Source organism: Metopolophium dirhodum, chromosome 3 (assembly GCF_019925205.1).
Source record: "Metopolophium dirhodum isolate CAU chromosome 3, ASM1992520v1, whole genome shotgun sequence".
Classification (NCBI taxonomy): Eukaryota; Metazoa; Arthropoda; class Insecta; order Hemiptera; family Aphididae; genus Metopolophium; species Metopolophium dirhodum.
Genome location: NC_083562.1, coordinates 7,423,379 through 7,442,688, shown reverse-complemented (window position 1 = coordinate 7,442,688; position 19,310 = coordinate 7,423,379). Strand labels below are relative to the sequence as shown.

General features: G+C 31.3%; 1 protein-coding gene across 2 annotated transcripts in view; it reads left to right on the top strand.

Annotated features, from left to right (window-relative positions):
- Positions 1-1,706: 1,706 nt before the first annotated feature.
- The window catches only part of LOC132941695 (probable G-protein coupled receptor Mth-like 1), a 37,777-nt gene continuing 20,173 nt past the window's right edge, over positions 1,707-19,310 (top strand). The window contains exons 1-4 of one of the 2 annotated variants that reach the window (XM_061009846.1): positions 1,707-2,023; positions 12,342-12,706; positions 14,017-14,603; positions 17,059-17,589. In XM_061009846.1, the coding sequence (XP_060865829.1) occupies positions 12,447-12,706; positions 14,017-14,603; positions 17,059-17,589 (1,378 nt within the window). In that variant the 5' untranslated portion in view covers positions 1,707-2,023; positions 12,342-12,446. Of the gene's footprint in view, positions 2,027-12,341; positions 12,707-14,016; positions 14,604-17,058; positions 17,590-19,310 lie in introns of both variants that reach the window. The other variant, XM_061009845.1, reaches the window with a different exon arrangement.

The following is a 19,310-nucleotide window of genomic DNA, read 5'->3' as shown; positions in this document are numbered from 1 at the left end:
AAATTGTTTTAAAATATGATGTATTAAAAATCATAAAAAATCAAATACATTCCTATTGTTCACACATGTGCACCCAGAATCCGAAAAAGTTGCATCATAATATAATATATAAAACTAGGTATATATAATCAACATGTTATTAATCTATAGGTAATATTTGAAGGCGTCTTCGTTTAATATTTTGATTTTTTTTTTCAATAGTTTCAACACATTCTACACGGTTTAGTGGTAACCCGGCTATAGTAATAAATAATATTCGATAATGATATATAGTGCCTAACGGCTATATACAAACAGGATAGGGCATACTATGTTGGTAAACTGTAATATCATAATATGCCGTAAAGTGCCCAAAGAGGCTCAGAGTTATAATTATGGTTATAGCCGCCATGCCGGTTATCTGCAGTTATCAAAATGAAAAAATATTTGATGAACACGTGGCTAACGCGTAACCCTTGCTTGGTTATACAAATAATCGAATGTTAGGATACAATTCCTATCGTTAAATTATTTCTTGATACATTTCTGAGCTGCGTAATTATTCTGAATTTAATATAACGTATATTATATTATATACGATTTATTTAACACTACCCTATTTAATTTGTCTAATATTTGATCTAATCATCTCTTATCCTCTTCTATTTCTCTACTTTCTATATCATATTTCCCCCCTTTTTATTTCTTCTACCTACATTTATAACCAATATACTCTCAATATAATTATTTGTTCATATTATGCTGCTTTTATATAATATCTTTAAGTTTAAATCGTTATTTAATATTTAAGATTTGTATGCATATACTTTTTTTTTCTTTTTTCTTTTGTTCTTTTCTCTATTTTGTTCTGTTTTATGTTATTTGTATTCACATTACTTTTAAGTTGTAACCCATATTATGTGCACTTAACACAAACTGTCACTACAATATTTTTTTGTAATTGGAATTTATTTCCGTAAATAAATTATTATTATTATTATTATTATTATTATATTACATATGTTTGCGACGCCTCGACTTGCACAAGGTCAATCTACACCGTCATATCAAAATACGAAATCCATTCAGCAATCAGCAGTGATTACAATGTACATTACCTACTACAGCTATGGGTAATCATATAACGATAAAAATTTAAATTCCACCAGACAGTTCATGTATATTAATATATTATATATATATATAATTATGAAAAACGAAAATGATTTAGGCGAACAAATACAATACATGGTGGAAAAACGTACAAATGTGCACGTCCCCTTCCATTTAAAAATTTCAATTCATAACCATATTAAGGTAATTGTCTGCACACTGTATTTGTGAACGAATAAGTTATTGAAATCACATTGTCTGTGCACTAAAACCGCGGGACTTAAGACCACGCTTATCGCCATCGTGTGATCCAACTCGAAATCTGCAATCGAGAACTGACCAGCCGCAAATAACACCGCAGCGCCAAAGAGATTGTGTCGTACAGATACTACCTAGGTATATACAAGTCGGACGCCGTGACGATGAGTATGAAAATAGGTATAAAAATAATGATAACGATACCGTCGATAATAATATTATTATTATATTCAAGACACGACAACTTAACGATAACTGCACGATACTACCTACTATCCGTCGCTGGTCTTAAGTTCTATCTGGACCGGTAGGCGGGGCCTGGTTAAGTTTAAACGGACGCGGTATCGGGAGGCGAATTCGCCAGTCACGGCCGCGTCAGTGATCCGACGACGATCGGTGCCGGTGTTTAGCGTCAACCGCAGAGAGAACACTTTCGGCGTTTTATATGATATTAAAAACATAATATTATCGTTTACAAGCACCGTCGGTTCTGCCTAGAAAACACAGTCCGAACCAGTGGTTAGCGCACACGACTGTTATCATAATACATATTAATTATTTCTACCGTAAAATAATATTATCGTTAACGCGCGACCCCTTCGCCGACAGTCGACGAATGAGTAAATCGCCGGCGACGAACAGCTCGCGATAACCACTCTGTTTCGCGCACAAGGTAGTAGTAACAATAACATTACCTTATATACCAATAATGAATATTATAATATTGTGTATGTTGAAATATAAACTTTAGCGTAGGTACAATATGTGATCCGGTTATTCATGGTTGTGAACGAGATATTATTATGTTCGACATTGATTCGTGATTTTTCGTGTGGTTGATACCTATTGTATTTTGTAGGCAGCAAAGTTTTACCAGTAGTTAGATGACAATTCGTATTATAGTAGTGACATAATAATATAGTTACACAATCAATGTAACCGCGCACAGGCTAATGATTAATAAATTTGATACTTTTTTAATTTACTATCTATATATGCTATTGGGTATAACATTTTGATAATGAATCATATACGTAGTATAATATAATATTACATTAGGATTATCATATTTTATTTATGAGTGACTGTGTATTATTTAAGATCTTTTCATCAAAAATTTTTATTTTTATAAATTTACATTGTTTTGGACGATAATTTAGTATTTAATTATAATACATTGTGTTTACTTTGTGTTTTCAGTTACCGACCCTGAACAATTCATATTATATTATGACCTCTGTTAAATATGCAGTTTACTAAATCTGTTTTCAAGATTATCTCCTTGACCGTGTACATATTGTACATTTGGTTACACATCGTATTATTTCCCTGTCGGTATAAAATGTGACCTAATCACAAATTGTTTATTTCACACGATACGACTTTTGACTATTAATTAAGTGGTTTTATGCATTTACTATTTATATAACCGGTTTATACCAGTATATAAGAACATAGGTACAGTTGCATACCTACTAGTTACTATAGCCTACAATATTATATTATTACAATATTATCTACCTATATATTATATTATTTAGTATTATGGTATCTAGACACCTATGTATTATAGATTCGTTTTATTAACCGTGCAACGTGAAATTGAAAATTCAAGATTACTCTAGTGATTTTACTTTTTATACATTTTAATGTTTAACTTTTTTTTAATCTCGACGCGATTCGTCAAGTTTACGAAAATCAACTTTAATATGTAATGCTCTACTGATAATACTGTTATACAATTATCATAAGTACCTATACTGTACCGATACCTTTAGCATATCATACATATAGATATTGGATACTTATAACTTAATTTAGATAATTTAGATACTTTATCTAGAAAATAATTATAAAATCTAGTTATATAACACGGCCTGACTGTCTAAGTTTTTACTTTTTAATTAAAAATGTGTTCTTCTCGAATCGTTGCTAATAATATTGAAATATTGAATACCGCACGTCCACACTCATAATATCTGGTTATGAAAGTCACGTTAGTTTTCGAATTAAATATAGGTAGGAATAGAAGAATTTTCACAAAAATAATGATTTTCCGGTTATTATAAAATAATTCCATTGTTAGTGTGAACATTTTTAACAAAAACTGACGTAGACGGGTTAGGTGTATCGTGTATACTTAATTATTGTGTTCTTCGACTTTTCGAGAAGAATTAACGCAAAACAAGTAGGTAGGCATGTACTTTACATACAAATATTGTAATACACACGTTTGACTCGTTCAGTACGTTTTCGTTTCACACCTGTTTATGCAGCATTGCAGCTTGTATTGTTACACAAGACTTATCATAACTAGAATAATTAGTTTATATAGGTACCTACCTACTTTGATTTAAGTATTAATATTTTAATTCAATTAATTAAATAAAGCTTGGTGGCGCGTATAATTAAAGTTTTTTTTTGTTAAATGGTTTTTTTTTTTATTGTATACATGTCTATTTTACATAGATTATTTTTAACGATAAACATTTAGAACCATATTTCAAAGCGATCACTTTTTTAATGGACCTCTTCTTGAACTTGAATCACACGATACTGGTTCTGGTTTTTAAGGAGTGTTTAAAGAAGATTCTTTTAAATCATTGCTTGATATATCTTAGAAAATTTTTATGGAAATAAATAATGAGAACATTTAATTAAGTTTTCAAGACGTGCCTATACTCACCTGTAATAAATTTATAACAATTTATCGAATTATAATTTTTTTTTTTTTTTTTTTTCATTAAAATTCGTTTCAATAATTGGAAAATGTCCATCTGCCTATTATACTATTATACCTATTAGATGAGGTAAGGAAAAACTGGCCCTACTGATATTACTATCATCCTAACGGGGGGGGGGGGGGGGGGACTTTTCGTCGTATTCTGCGGTGGCGTAAGCTGATACTTTGCGACGGTCAGCGACGGCTCTCGATGTCCGGAAATTGCAGCTTTTTGTGATCGGAATAGAAATCCAGCTTTACCACGTCTATTGACGGCGGAGGCGTTGCGCCCGTTTATCCGCCGCGAAATTTGACTCGGATTTCGCGTGTGTCAAACGTTTTACGGATTACGTCACTATTGTGCTTGTACAAGCGTATATTATGCGCGTACGGTCGTGCAAATTAATGATCGTATTCAACCGGACAGTGGTTATATATGTGTGTATGTGCGTGTATTATATATAGGTGTATGTGTGTGTATTTGTGTATGTTATATATGTAGGTGTATACTGAGTGAAAAAAACAAACAAAACTAGGTAAATCCACTAAGGCGCTGTTTGTTATTCCGCGGCAGCCGCCCGCTCGAAAAGCCTATAGACATACACGTCGAATAAATTACATTCGTAAAAAATAACAATAAATGTCTTATGTCCGACGGTATGACCGTGAATGTACGCGCCCATGCACGCTCACACACTCACATATGCGACGGGGTCTAGTTTATTATAATAATATGTTATGTGTAGTTAATGTTTAATTGAATATACATATGTATATAAGATGCATAGGTCACAGTTTATAGGTAGTTGGTATACCAACGCTCACAATATAGGTGTAGGTACTCGCATTCTTGTGGACGCACGTGCATGGTCTTTGGCTATAACAAATAACAATATCGATGTGTAGGTAATCGTCCGAACTACATGGCAAAATTGTATCTTACAAACTCGTAGATAGGTTCACGAATCACGATTTGATGAATATAAATATAATATACTAATGTATGGTAATATGGTATAACATGCGAATAGTTGGTACAATGTACAATGTGACATATACCTATGTATATTTAAACGTAAAATAAAATTGATTCTTGTTTTGGGAATCTATAAAATGTATTTCTCCAAGTAGTTTGAGGGGGTCTCCCTACCGTCAAAGTCTTCCTATTTCCTAGTCATGCCCATATTTGGCATCAGGATTAGTGCAGGATAACGCATATCGACATTGTTCAGCGAATTTAGGTATACAAAATATTTGTCAAAAATATCGAACGAATTTGTTTATTATATTTTTTTTTTTTTTGATGAGTGCTAAGTTAATGTATTTTATCAACACAGTTTTTATTGATGGTATTGATTATTACAAAAATAAACTGTGGTAAATTCCATGGTATTCAGACCATAAAATCACAATTTTGTGCTTATAATACATGCATACAAGTAAGTCTAAAATAGTTAGATAAGTTGATGTGGGAAAAAAATATCCCTTGAAATGCGTTGTAATTTCTTTAAAAATAATTTTGAATGGCCGAATAAAAAAAAACCAGCTGTAGAATTTACAAGCGTATCTACCACTACGAAATTTTATAAATTATTATGGCCAAAATTGATGTGACAGCAGCACCCTGCTGAGGTGCACGTATATAATATAAAAGGGGCATTTTTATATTTGGGAGAACCGTCTTCGGAGGTAGTGCGAACGATACTATTGTGCTGGATTCGTCACACATTTCTTTGTAATTTTTCTTGAAAATACTTAAATGGTACTTTTTTGAAATAATATAAGTACCTACGTAGTTTAGTTTGATTCTTGGTACAAGCTTATGATCCATTTTATTGCTTCAATAAGCATTCCCAATAATTGTGGACTTAAATATGATTGAGTTACTTATCAACTAGGTAGGTACATAGAAAATAGTCGATAACACGTTATATTTAAATTGTTTTTTGTAACAAAATTTAACGATTTAATTATTATAGATATCTACGTTGAAACATTAGGGCAATACGTAATAAATAAATTATAAAAATAATCAAATCGGTTAAATAATATCAAAATAATAATTTCCTAAACATTAGTGTGGCTTAAATTAATATAACTATAATAATGATTAGAATTAAATGCCTTAGACTTTTATTGGTTAGGTTATTTTCACAGCAGACTGCACAAAAACCTTTCTTATACAAAACATCGCTCATTTTTTTGAACTCATATTACACATGTTAATACAATAATACGTAATATACAAAATTACCTATTATTAATACTATTATTATTTTGATTAAAATTTAATTTTAGTATTGTCTAAGTTCCATAATATTACCTATATATATTTTGAATATGTGTAAATTTAAATTAAATACATTTTTCTGTACCTATTTACCGTTAAATAATAACAATAATTATGCCTATGATAGTAACCACGGATATCTCAGATAGGTAGTAACTAGTAAGTATACAATTATATAAGAAGGCTATTTGTATTGAGACAAAAATGCAATTGTAATTTGTAATGTAATGTAATTGTTAGAGAGCCGTTTTTTTCAGTTTTATTATGGGCGGGTCAAAAATTTTGCCCTCCACTCTCAGAAACTGTAATGACGCCACTGTGTGGGTATACGGATATTCGGTCCCCGTCATAATTTTATCCCCGGCCAATATTTTTCCTTGAGACAATCAACATTTTTTTCGTAACATTTTACTAAATATTATACTTACAAGCACAGTGTATCAGTTTTAGTTTAATCATGGTTGAAATATATTTTATAGTAATCACATTTTGTATAGGTATACGAATAGGTTGTATAGGTTTCATAATAGTCAATAGATATACGAATTTCGATATACGAATATCGTTATTAAGTATAAAACTACTAGAATTACAATACTAACTATGCTAATAAATATTTTGTATTTAACTTTTAAGTCGATGACCAATGTGGTGTTTTTTCGATAGGACCAATTGTCCTAGATCCCACTGTGAAGACATACAACTTTCGACAAAAGAATACTTGTTCCGTATTTTCATTGCAAACTAACCACGTTGTTATAAATATCAAAATATATTTTATCATTATATATTTGTATGACATAACATGTATCCTATTATGGACACTATATCGAGAGAGGTAATGAAATATTAGTCACTGTCATTTTAAACACTTTATTCATTATTTCATAAATTAAGTTCATAAAAAGTTTTTTACTTTTTTAGATTATTTATATAATTTATAATTTGTTCAGGTGAACAGGGAGATAAAAATATAAAATCAAGAATGAAAAAACTTTTATTGGAGTCTTCGTGGTCAGATTTTATAAAAATCTATTTCCAATTATCTTACCTATCAGAAATATTTCTACCTACATTACAAAAATAATAATTAAATTCATTGGCGAAATTCATTTTCATCATATAAGATGATAGAATTATCAATATCAACACATTTTATACTCCAATCACTAATAACTTTATTTCTGCTAGTATAGCTATATTAATCAAACTTAATTTAAATAATATACTACTATTATATTATTATTCCGTCATTCTCAGATAATCAAACCAGATAAAAAAATTAATAAATGTTTCCAATGACTCGAACTGATTCTATAATAATGGGCGGATTTGTACTTTGATTTTCGGAATAATATATTGTTAACATAATAAACTGTGTTAACTGTTATAATATAAAAATGTGTTGTTCTATATCATTATGTTTGTTTATCAGCCACATTATTTTTTGAATAACAATTCATATTCATGAATATAAAATATTAAGCGTTCGCTTAAATACACGCGTTTTACACATTGTTATATATCAAAAAAACTAATAAGCTTACCTAGTTTTATTTAAAAATTACGATCATTATAATATAATATACGTAACTATATGAGGAGAATAATACCGTGGTTCGTTTTTATTTTCAACGAGTTCCTATTATTAATTTTTTTACTATACGATATATTATCAGGGGTCACCAACTGGCGGACCTCGGTCGGCATCCGGACCACAGCCTGCACATTTTTTAACGGACCCTATAATGGCTGCGTAATTATGAAATGTATATTGTAGTTTTTACATTACATTTTTATAATAAAAATGACGAATAAAAATATTTTCCTATATTGTGAGTATCGTATACATAATATACTATATATTAAATACGCGTCTCCTTCACCGATAGTTAAGTTAAAAGCCAATTTGGAGCAAAAAATAATTCTGAGAAGTTGACTGATAGGTACCTAACGTATGTACCTAATGTTAGACGCTCGCGCCGCTGCGTTATTGTGTGTCAAAAAAAATCTGTACACCATGACAGCCCGCTCTCTGTTTGACTGAGCCTTAAGAATTTTCAAAGTACGTTTATTACGATTTAGTATGATTGTTATTAATTGTTAATCTGTGAAAAAAGTCATTGGGTATTCAAATGTGTTTTGGACCGTGGGAAGTCTACAGGTAAGTTCCAAAACGGACCTATGTAGAAATTATTCGGTGACCCCTGCGATATATTATATTTTTCTAAAAGTAAAAACGAACAATGTATATACCATGTATGGTATATTCAGGATTATATAATCAAACGGAGATAAATAATATGAGAGTACCAAATTCCAAAATCAATACTTTTTTATTTTTTACAAACACGTGTAGGAACATTGGTAATTATTACATATATTTGGTTTTTGTTTTATTTCGGTTTAATACAAACATTTTAAACACTTTAATTTATAATTTATAATTAATGCAGTCATGTTTCAAATGGTTGTTCCATCCGTTTGGATAAAATTATTGCCTTTGAAAATAATAAATATAGGTATTCGTCGGGCATGTATATTGTATATATACGTTTTATACTGACATCCCATGCATAGGTTATCGATATCTTTTTTTTTTTCGATTTTCATTTCTCAAAACCGTATAAACCACACTATATTACTATATATTAGCCGATTTTTTTTTATGTACGACTGAGTCTCAAAAAGAATTTGTAGTTCACAACGTGCTAATGTAATGTATATGCCTAATATATATATATAATTGTGTAGGTACATGTTAGTTATAGGTACATGAATTATAAATGAACTAATTAGTCCGCATTAGAGTACAAGATGATTACGACACGCCATATTCGATATGTATCGTTTAACCTGCAAAATTTGGCCAATTGTAACAATTTTACTGACGTGGTTTTTAGCTCAGATAATATATATATACATATTATGTATTTGTTTAACGAGTCTCGTATTAGTTGGTTTTGGTTACCAACCTCTAACCTAACTTATCTATAATATGTGCATAGAGCCATATAGAAAGTATTATGGTAATAACATGCATTTGGTAATTCGATAATATTTTATCGGAAATTACTTTGTAGTTGAATGTTCATATTGTAGTTACGTCTTTTCCCCCTTCAATGTATTAATAATAGAATATATATCTATCTATTTAATTATACATTATAATTTATATAATATTAACAATAAAATAATATCACTGTGGTGTATGGTACACGAACAAATTTCCATTTATTTAAAATTGTTATGGTGCGATAAGGTAAGTATACCCACTACACGTGTGTCCCAATTTATTACAGCAATAACGTGTTAATATTTATAATTTATTAGAAATATGTATTGCGATGTATTGCATCAAGTCCCTAGTCCTGGGAGACTTGCATATTGCATAATTTATGATAAAATATGCATGTCATGTTTTGTAGTGTGCATTTGTTGTTTGTTACAGTTGATACGGCTCGTTGGTTGTTTTATATTCAAAATAATTGACATAATTATAATCGAACCAGATGTAAATTGTAAAAAAAAAAAATTACAATACCCTCTGCGTCAATATAGTAATGATTCGAATACCTCCTACGCGTCTAAATTACTTTTGTTATCCATAACATACATATTATATATTATATATTAAAAAAAACGGCGAACTGGTTCGGCTGTATTGTAGGTTAGAATAGGTACCTATATATTTGAATATTTCCATTGATTAGGTCATTGTAATGGATGAGTTAAATTTGAATTTAATGTTAAATTGTTGTACTCATCATACACCAAAAACGATTTTGAGCGGAGACGGTCAGGCTCTATATTTACAAGGATATTGTATAATTTATTTATATTAAGTATTATAAGTAATTTAGTTTTCTAATTGGAATTTTGAAATACGTTAGGTTCAATATATTTTTGCCAAAAACATCGCATATTATATTGGAATTTATAACATTACAATATTATACAATATACGATATTATATTATTATAAATATAATTTTCAGAATATTTTGGCTCTTTTTGAGCAGTTATACAATAGACATTTGATATTGTCGAATTATTTTCGTGATAAGCTGATACAGTTTTTGGTGAAATAGTTTGAAATTATAATACAAGGTTTCCCATAAGTGGTTCTGATAGAAAATTAAATTATTCAAAATATATGGTAATAATTATCGGATGTATAAACGAAATATAATGATTTTTCGTCAATAGATTTTAATTATTCTATTGTTACTCAAACAATTTCACTATTAGGACTTAGGTAGGTACCTACTACTTATATGATTAATGATTATTTTCTAGTAAGTTCTATGGGTTGAGGGTATTTTCCAAAAATATTTGATCGATAAGTACCTACTTATTGTTAATCATTACCCGTCACTGAGCTGTATACAGGTTATAGGTTTATGTCCTGCAGTTAGCCGTCACGCCTAAATATTCCCAGACACCTGAATTGTTGACCAAAAAAACTAGTTTTTAATGGTTTTATCAAAATTCCCAATTCATATAGACAACGATTTTTTCATCAGTCTAAAAGCTTAAACATTTAGTATAAGACCCCGAATAAGCTGCAGTTCTTTTAGAAATTTATTGGCACTTATATGCATTAGGCATGAATTCTTTTTAAAGTTCAAATTTAAACAAAATCACTAATATTTGCAAATTATTTTGTAGTTAAAATGTTATAAGATATTCAATTTTTGTAGCTTAGCCACTTAGGCTAAATTTAATTTTAAAATATCGTCTACTTATACCCTGACAATTTTATGTTTACAATAATAATTATATAATAAATGATATAATTCATAATAAATTACTTAATTTATTTACTATTATAATTACTATTATAATTAAATGCGACGTTTTGGGAAAATAATAATTCAACCTACCGTATTACTCATAGTGAAATAAATTACTATGGTATCAATATAAATACATAACATGATAAAATATACAAAGACCACTGCACCCCTCCCCCCACAAAAAAAAATAAAATTAAGTATTGTTAATATTGGTTTCCGCTTATAGGTAATCGTTTTTTGAATGCAATAATTTATCATTGAATTCAAATTTAACACATCCATTATAGTGGCCTACTCATTAAATATGCGCTCAACAACTATACTGTACAGCAGAGTGAACTTTATATGGTTACCTACTTGCCCAATTTTTATCATTATTATTATTATTCTTTGTACTAACTTAAATCAATAATTTTATATATTTGTATTTGTAGGTATTTATTGTAATTTAAATAAAATGGGATGAATACTGACTGTCGGTGAGCTAGGAATCACCATAATGTATTACCCAGCCACGTGAGCGTCTGCAGTTTTTAATCTAAATTTTCGAAATTTATGATCGATATTTCGCTGTATCTTGATGTATTACCCCCTATTGCTTATTGTGTTAGTCTATTATATCGTCGGCCTAATTCAAAAACCACATAACTCCATAATGACTAGTTTTCAGGGGAAAGGAAAAACTTTCTGTCGTTAAATGTCCTATCATATCTCTCAATAAATTTGCAAATGTCCTATCTCCATCATTATTACCATGATAATAATATGGAGTAATGACTTTTCTAGTTTGTTAAAACCATTACATCGGAGATTCGACATTTCTAACTATCAATTTCATGGAGGGTAAAATGTTACAATTTCAGTTACAACTTTATCATACGATGCAGTTTTTTTTTAAATTTTAATCACAAATAATCCCAAAATCGTATTTTTGGAGTTAAGACAATTGCGAATTAGGCCGACAATATATATAATCTATTTTTGGAAAAAGCGTAAATACCTATTTCTTATTATTTCGATTATAATATTTGAAATTGTATTTTTTATGTTATAATCATGTTAGTATGGGTTGGTCTGCCGCTATATTGTACGTACAATTTCAAGTTCCTGTCTGTTTTATAAAATGTTTAAGATTTAATTAAACATTTTTTTTTTTTTACTCAAGCATTTTTGTTTTCCAGTAATTATGATGCAGCGGCAGCAAAAGGGCGTGGGAGTAGTCGAAAGAAACCGCTCGAACGTGATCCGCTGTTTTCGGTTCGGATCTATATCGTTGCCATAGTGTAATGATGGCACGAGCGTACGTGACCGTATGGATTGTAGCGTGGATGTGCTGGTCGGCAGCCATCATCGTCGGTGCCAAGGTGATGAAATGCTGTCCCAGGGACATGATATTGGCGATCGACACGTTCTCGTGCACGGGCTTCGTGACCAATGACCAGAACCAGCGCGAGTCGTACGCTTGGTCGTCGTCGGACGACTCGGCCGCGGCCACCATACCAGAAGACTTCGCGTTGTCCGTCTCTAACAGCAGCTCTATACCATGGTCGGTAATGCTTAAATAAGTATACGAAATATTTTTGTTGTGTAAGCAATTAACATTGACTTAAGTGGATTTAAATTTTTTAACTATTTACAAGTTAGGTTGTATTCTCTTTACTCGATTTTTGTGCGAAACAAAATTATTTGAAAACTAATCATTTGCTCGACCACCTGCTAAGTTAACAAATTTGAGGTAAACATGGTTCATAAACAATGGTTAAATATTTGAGTAGATAAATAAATTAAAAAGTAAATAATTAAAAAAAGTTGACAAATTACATTTAATATTTTTAAGTTAAATTTTAAAGCCCGATATTATTATATAATCGCGATACTGATTTCCAACTATGGCTAAAAACTTATGTACATTTTCTGTCGTTTTATTTTTTTATACCATTCGTATTCTTTACACATAAATTCTATTTTCTTAAGTTCTTCCTTCGATATTTACCGTGTACCTATATATTTGGCAACGTTGCTAAGAAGTTAGAATAATTTAGCGCGCGTAGTCGTGCGTTTAAAAAGGCACCGCTGATAAGGACCGCGCGCAATCGTATTGCACCCAAAATGACATGTCATTAAAGCCAAAATTAATATTTTATATATCAATTATTATTTAAAAATGTCGATCTTATAAAAAAATTTCAATAAATATAATAGAAGTTAATTAGTTTTAACTTTAACAAATCGGTTGATTTTTTCGAAATTATAAAAAATTTTCAATAGTAAATTGTTAAAATATTATTTGCATACAAATGAATATAATTTGAATAAACCAATTGATTTTTTGATCTCATAAAAATTGATAAAATATAATATATATTCCTAAATTTAATGTCTATTATTTAATATCTATTAACCGTGGCACACTGCAGGTATCTATGATTTTGGCGCTTTCGTACGAAACGATTTTGACGTATTCGTACGATACAACTTTTTTTTCTTATCTCATTTTGGCGCTTATGCAGTTATAACTACCGAATAGACACTCTATATTACTCTAGTCGTTAAAGCTAATATATATATATATATATTTACGAAATATTTTTATCTTGTATTGTATACTTTGGTGAGCAGTAATCATTAACGTAAGTGGATTGTAACTCGGCGAGTTAGGTTTTGAAGCATCTTCAACAATGTCAGCGGAACACAATATTATAAAATATGTATTCCGAATTCCCGAGTAGGTTAGGTCATAATATTAGGTTAGGTTTATACTTGGTACAGTATAATTCGAACATTCTATATTTCGGATTCGCTTGACTATATATTGAAAACTGAAAACTCACGTCCGATTTGTATATGCCTCCGCAGGTGGATACCGCCCTACATGGAGTTCCTGCAGTCCTCAAATCTGTCGGACAAGTTCGAACCGGACGACGGGTCGTTCGACGTGGACGGCACCATGCCTTGCGAAATGGCCTCCCGGGAGATGACCGTCATCGACGACGACGTGGCGGTGCTGGACGACGGGCGGCTGGTCATGTTCGGACAGGAAAACCGGTCGGCCGGCGCTTACGAGCGGCTGACGTTCACTAGCACCGAGTACTGCATCGACCGCGTGTCACTGGTGGACGGCATCACGCCGAACAACAATAACAGCCACAAGACGACCACATCGACCACGACCACAGCCGCTACGACGACCGTCAGGGACGGGAGCCGCTTGGGCAACTCGTCCACCGCCGCCCCCGAAACGCATGTCACGTACACGTACGTGGCGCTGGTGTGCCGGCCGTGCACGAGGATGACGTGCGTGCCGAAATGCTGTGGCAAGGGTCTTATGCTCGTGTACCAGAAGCACAACAAGAGCGACGTCATCGGGTGCCGGAAAATGCAGTCCGTGGACAACGCCACCGCCGCCATACAAATGAAACTCGCCAACGGGACGGAACTGCGGCGTGAGTGTCTCCCTTGGTCGTTTTGTCGATATTACACTATCACTGTTGCACCGTTTGAGTTATTTCGTTTTTTTTTTTTTTATAGCGGTGCAAACATTTAAGTAGGCAAGCCAATTTTCGTGGCGGTGACTATATAATGACGACAATATTAGTATTATAATTTATAATACTCTGTATTAATCGTATATAATGGTGTTATTCTTGTTATACAAACGAAATCCCTAAAAGGGTATAAATAGTTTTTGTCATGCATATAAATAATATTATGTACCTACACTATGTTATACGGTAAACTAGAACCTTGATTATCCGAACCTTCGTTATACGAACCCTCTGAACCACAATAATTGACGTATCCGAATGTCAATTATACGCGATGTGTGACTTGTGGTGCTCGTATAATCAATATATATATACATGTATTATATATAATATCTTCAATAATAATAATTATTATATATTATATCGTATAATGTTATATGTATGATTTTTGTAATATGAACATATTAAATATATAATATACATATATCAATATATGTATTTACATATGTTGTATTAAAAAATGTCCAGTATCCGAATTTTTGGGTTTTATAACTAGGTATACGATCCCAATTAGTTCGGATAATCTACGGATATTAGTTCGAAGGTTCTACTGTGGAGAGTTTGTAATTTGCACTGAGATGAATGTAATTTGCATCACTGCTGCGACCCAAAAATAGTGTTTGTAATTTGCACTATATTATCTATATATTCGATTATCGAGTATTTGATTGTCAAGTGATTTGATTATTAGTTGGTAACCTCGTTGACCCACAGTGGTATGAAAGACAATTTTAGCTTGCCAATACTATTATATTGTTTTTTTTATAAATTTGTTTATCTTTACAACATTCAAATTCTAAAGAATTCATTAATTCTAAATTAATTTATTAATATACATTCGTTTTATAGAGCTGTTTTTATTAAGCACCAACATAATTTGATTGATATTTACTTTATTACTTTTATTTATGCCTTTTTATATTTTTTAAATATGTATTTTTATTTACACAGTTATTATAATATGGTCTTAGTCCTAAATGTAATAATAACAGATTATTATTTTTTTTAGTATACCTAATTTACTATATTAAGTTGTCAAAAAGTGTTTTAATGGTTTTTAAATGGTTAAAGAATTGTACTTAAATTTACACAGTTTTACTTTAAATTATATATCTTGTTAAGGAAATTATAATGGATTTAAATAATATTTTTACCTAAAACAATGCAATTATTATAATTATTATAATATACACAATATGTTTGTCATATATTGTTGTTATATAGGTTGTTGTTATTGTGATTTCAAGTTAATACTGACCTACCGTGGACTGGTGTAAATATGTAAATGAAATAACCTTTCAGAATCTATAAACGGGTCTTTAGCTCCTCATTTCTCAATATATTATACTCTACTATCGAAACTTTTACGTGGGTACTATCGAAAGAAAAATCGATAATAGTTTATTTTTGGTGCAAATTACAAACACAGTTTAAAACATTTGGTGTAAATTACATAATATGTTATAAATATTTAGGGTTAATTTTGGTGCAAAATCCTATTGTATATGCCCAAAAGCCCTACACCAGCCTAAATATCTTGTGAGATTTGACACATCTATATTTTTAATTAATCTATATTTTTTTCTATATATTTAAATGCAATATTTTCAACTGTAATCAATACAAATTTCAATTTAATGCCACACATTATTTAAAGATAAATGTTGAAAAACCCGCATTTCTACATATTGATTTGCTACAGAAATAATCAGGGTGAATGTTGATACTGGACTGTCTGGACTTATGAAACACGCGGTAAACAAAACATTTAAGTAGTAGGTACATAATGATAATATTATATGCATTTTGGTAATGTGGTCTACAAAATATTTTCTGCGATAATATTGATCTATATACCAATCAATGTATGGGTAAACATAAAATGGCAAATAAACTAAAATTAAAAATCGTTGCGATAAATTAATATAGTAAAGTATTAATAATTCATAATAATTTAGAACTCGTAGTTTTAAACTAAAACATAATTACCTATACCTATATAATATATTATTAATATCAGGAATGGTATATAAATGCTTATGTATAAAATTACAAATCGAATAATAGATATGTGTCATAACTTCATGCATATATAAAACAAATACATAATTTTAATATTTAATAAATTAGGTAGGGGTAATCTATATATATGATTTAAATATTTGGAGGAAAGTGGACAAGATTCTATAGTTTAAAATGCGTGGAGGAAAGCGGAAAGTAAATAGGTACCTATACTATTGTATTTTTCTGGAAGAAAATGAGTAGCGGAGGTAAACTGTGCTTATCTCATTTTTGGGGGGAAATGGTCCCGCCCATGTAAGCAAAACGTTTAACGCACTTATCTCGTCCGCAGGTAAGGACCTCTACTTCTTCGGCTTGAAGCCGCCGAACTGCGGTTCCCGTGGCTGGTACCTGCTTGGTGCGGACACGAAAAACGGAAGCGAGGACGCAAAAAAACAGGAGACCGGGATACCGAAAAAGCAAGCGGGCTACGGTCTGCTGCCGGACGGCCGCGTGCAGGTGGACGGCGGCCTGTTGCCCATCGAGCGCGACGACTACTGCGTGGACGCGATGCAGGCCGGCACGAAGACGTCGCCGCCCACGTACACGGGTGTGATGCTCGCGTGCCGACTCGCCGCCGGTGTCGCGGACGCCGCCGGACCGCTCAAGTTCCGCGAGATACTGTACGGCACCTACTTCGTGGTCGGCACGATTTTCCTGGCCGCCACACTGCTCATATACGCTGTGCTGCCCGAGCTCCGCGTCACCGTCCACTCGGGCAACCTGATGGCTCACACCGTCTGCTTGTTCGTGTCATACGCCACGCTCGCAGCCACCACGCTCGTCCGCCGAATGTTCAACAATTGTGCATGCGTCATTGCCGGTAAATTATTGTTATCGTTACTTAAAATCTGAAGGGCTTGTTATTTCGTGTTCTAAGAAACCCTAAGTATTATGTTTACAACTAAATGCTCCAAAAAATGCTCAGATATACACTTGAACGTGCAGTAAAAAACCTCACCTTATAATAATGATTCATAATATTAAGAAAAAAAATTATGTCAATTTATTTATTTGATTTATAAACAAAACTTAAACAAATCCCTATATTTGTTATTTAAAAATTTTATGAAAATATATTTGGTTTTCGATAAGATATATTAAAGAAATTGGTACGTACTTATACATGGAAACTACTTACAATTTACATCAAAATTATTAATATTGTGTTAACAATAACTTTAAAACATTTAAATTTAATGATTTTAAATGCTTTGAAACTGTAAACAATACTTGATTATGTTAAATATGCCAAAACATAATATAATATTATTAAATGCAAAGTACAATTTCATGTAATGAATTCTGTCGCCTTGAACCTGTATCCCATATTACCCATGATATTTAACACGACTTGGCAAGATTTATATATAAATGCACGGGCGTGTTGAACGAGGGGTTAGGGTAAATGGATTTTTTTTGTATGTGGTATTAGTGTTTCTTTGAAACGTCCATTGTTATATACAAATGTATATAATATAGGCAGGTAGGCACATACTTGTGTGGCGGCAGACTGGCAGCAACCCTCCACACCATGGGTATCTTGGGTTTTGTTATTTAGGCGTTTTTATCTTACATCTCTTCGGCGCCGATACCTAAAGACAGGATTTTAAAACGGGTCCTCCTTTGTGTTTGCGAGAAAGCGTGCTTATGTGTGTGCGAGTGTAACTTGTTAGATATTTTATTTAGAAAATATTTATTTTCGTTCGTACTTCGTACGCGTTATATTCGTATACGTACGTGATTTAGTATTTGGTAGGTATATACAGCCATACGAAACAAAGATTAACAAATATTTGGCTATTTGGAGACTTTTCGTTTTATACACGGTACACAAAAGTTATTTGTTTTGGTTTTTCGAAATATTCGTATTCAAGTTAGACGGCCGTTTTGTTTACAATTCACTTCAACTACTTTACACTAATTGATGTACAAAAATTTACCATTTTATAAAATTAAATTACAAATTATATAAAAATCTATGAATATTGAAATATTGTACCTACTCTACTTTATAAATGTAATGATTAATATTTTAGATTCTGAGTGGAATGATAAATGTATTGATTTTACAATGATGTGTGTTTTTTTATTTTTTTTTATATCTGTCATCACCGGGCGTAACCGTTTCCGCCAAAAAAACCCTCGCCCGTTATCACCATGGTCGTTTTCCGCCAAAGGTTATATTCCGATTTCCGCCAAAAAAAATTATTAAAGTATTTAAGATTTTTTTGAGAACCCCTGAACAAAATTTGATGTATGGGCTAACCTTGTATCACACGTCATATTGATCATAAACTATTATCTATATGACTATATCTTATCTTACTATTATTATTCACCTATTCTATAGGTTTACCCAATGTGATTCCCAACGTATATACGCTTTTATAATATACAATAAAATTAAAACGATATATATAGTATATACTATATATTATACGATATATTAAGTTTGTCGTCCAAATAATACATTATAAAAACTAAAATTAAAACAAATTGGGTGTAAAAACAGTATAAGTATAAAATATTTTTGATTATTAA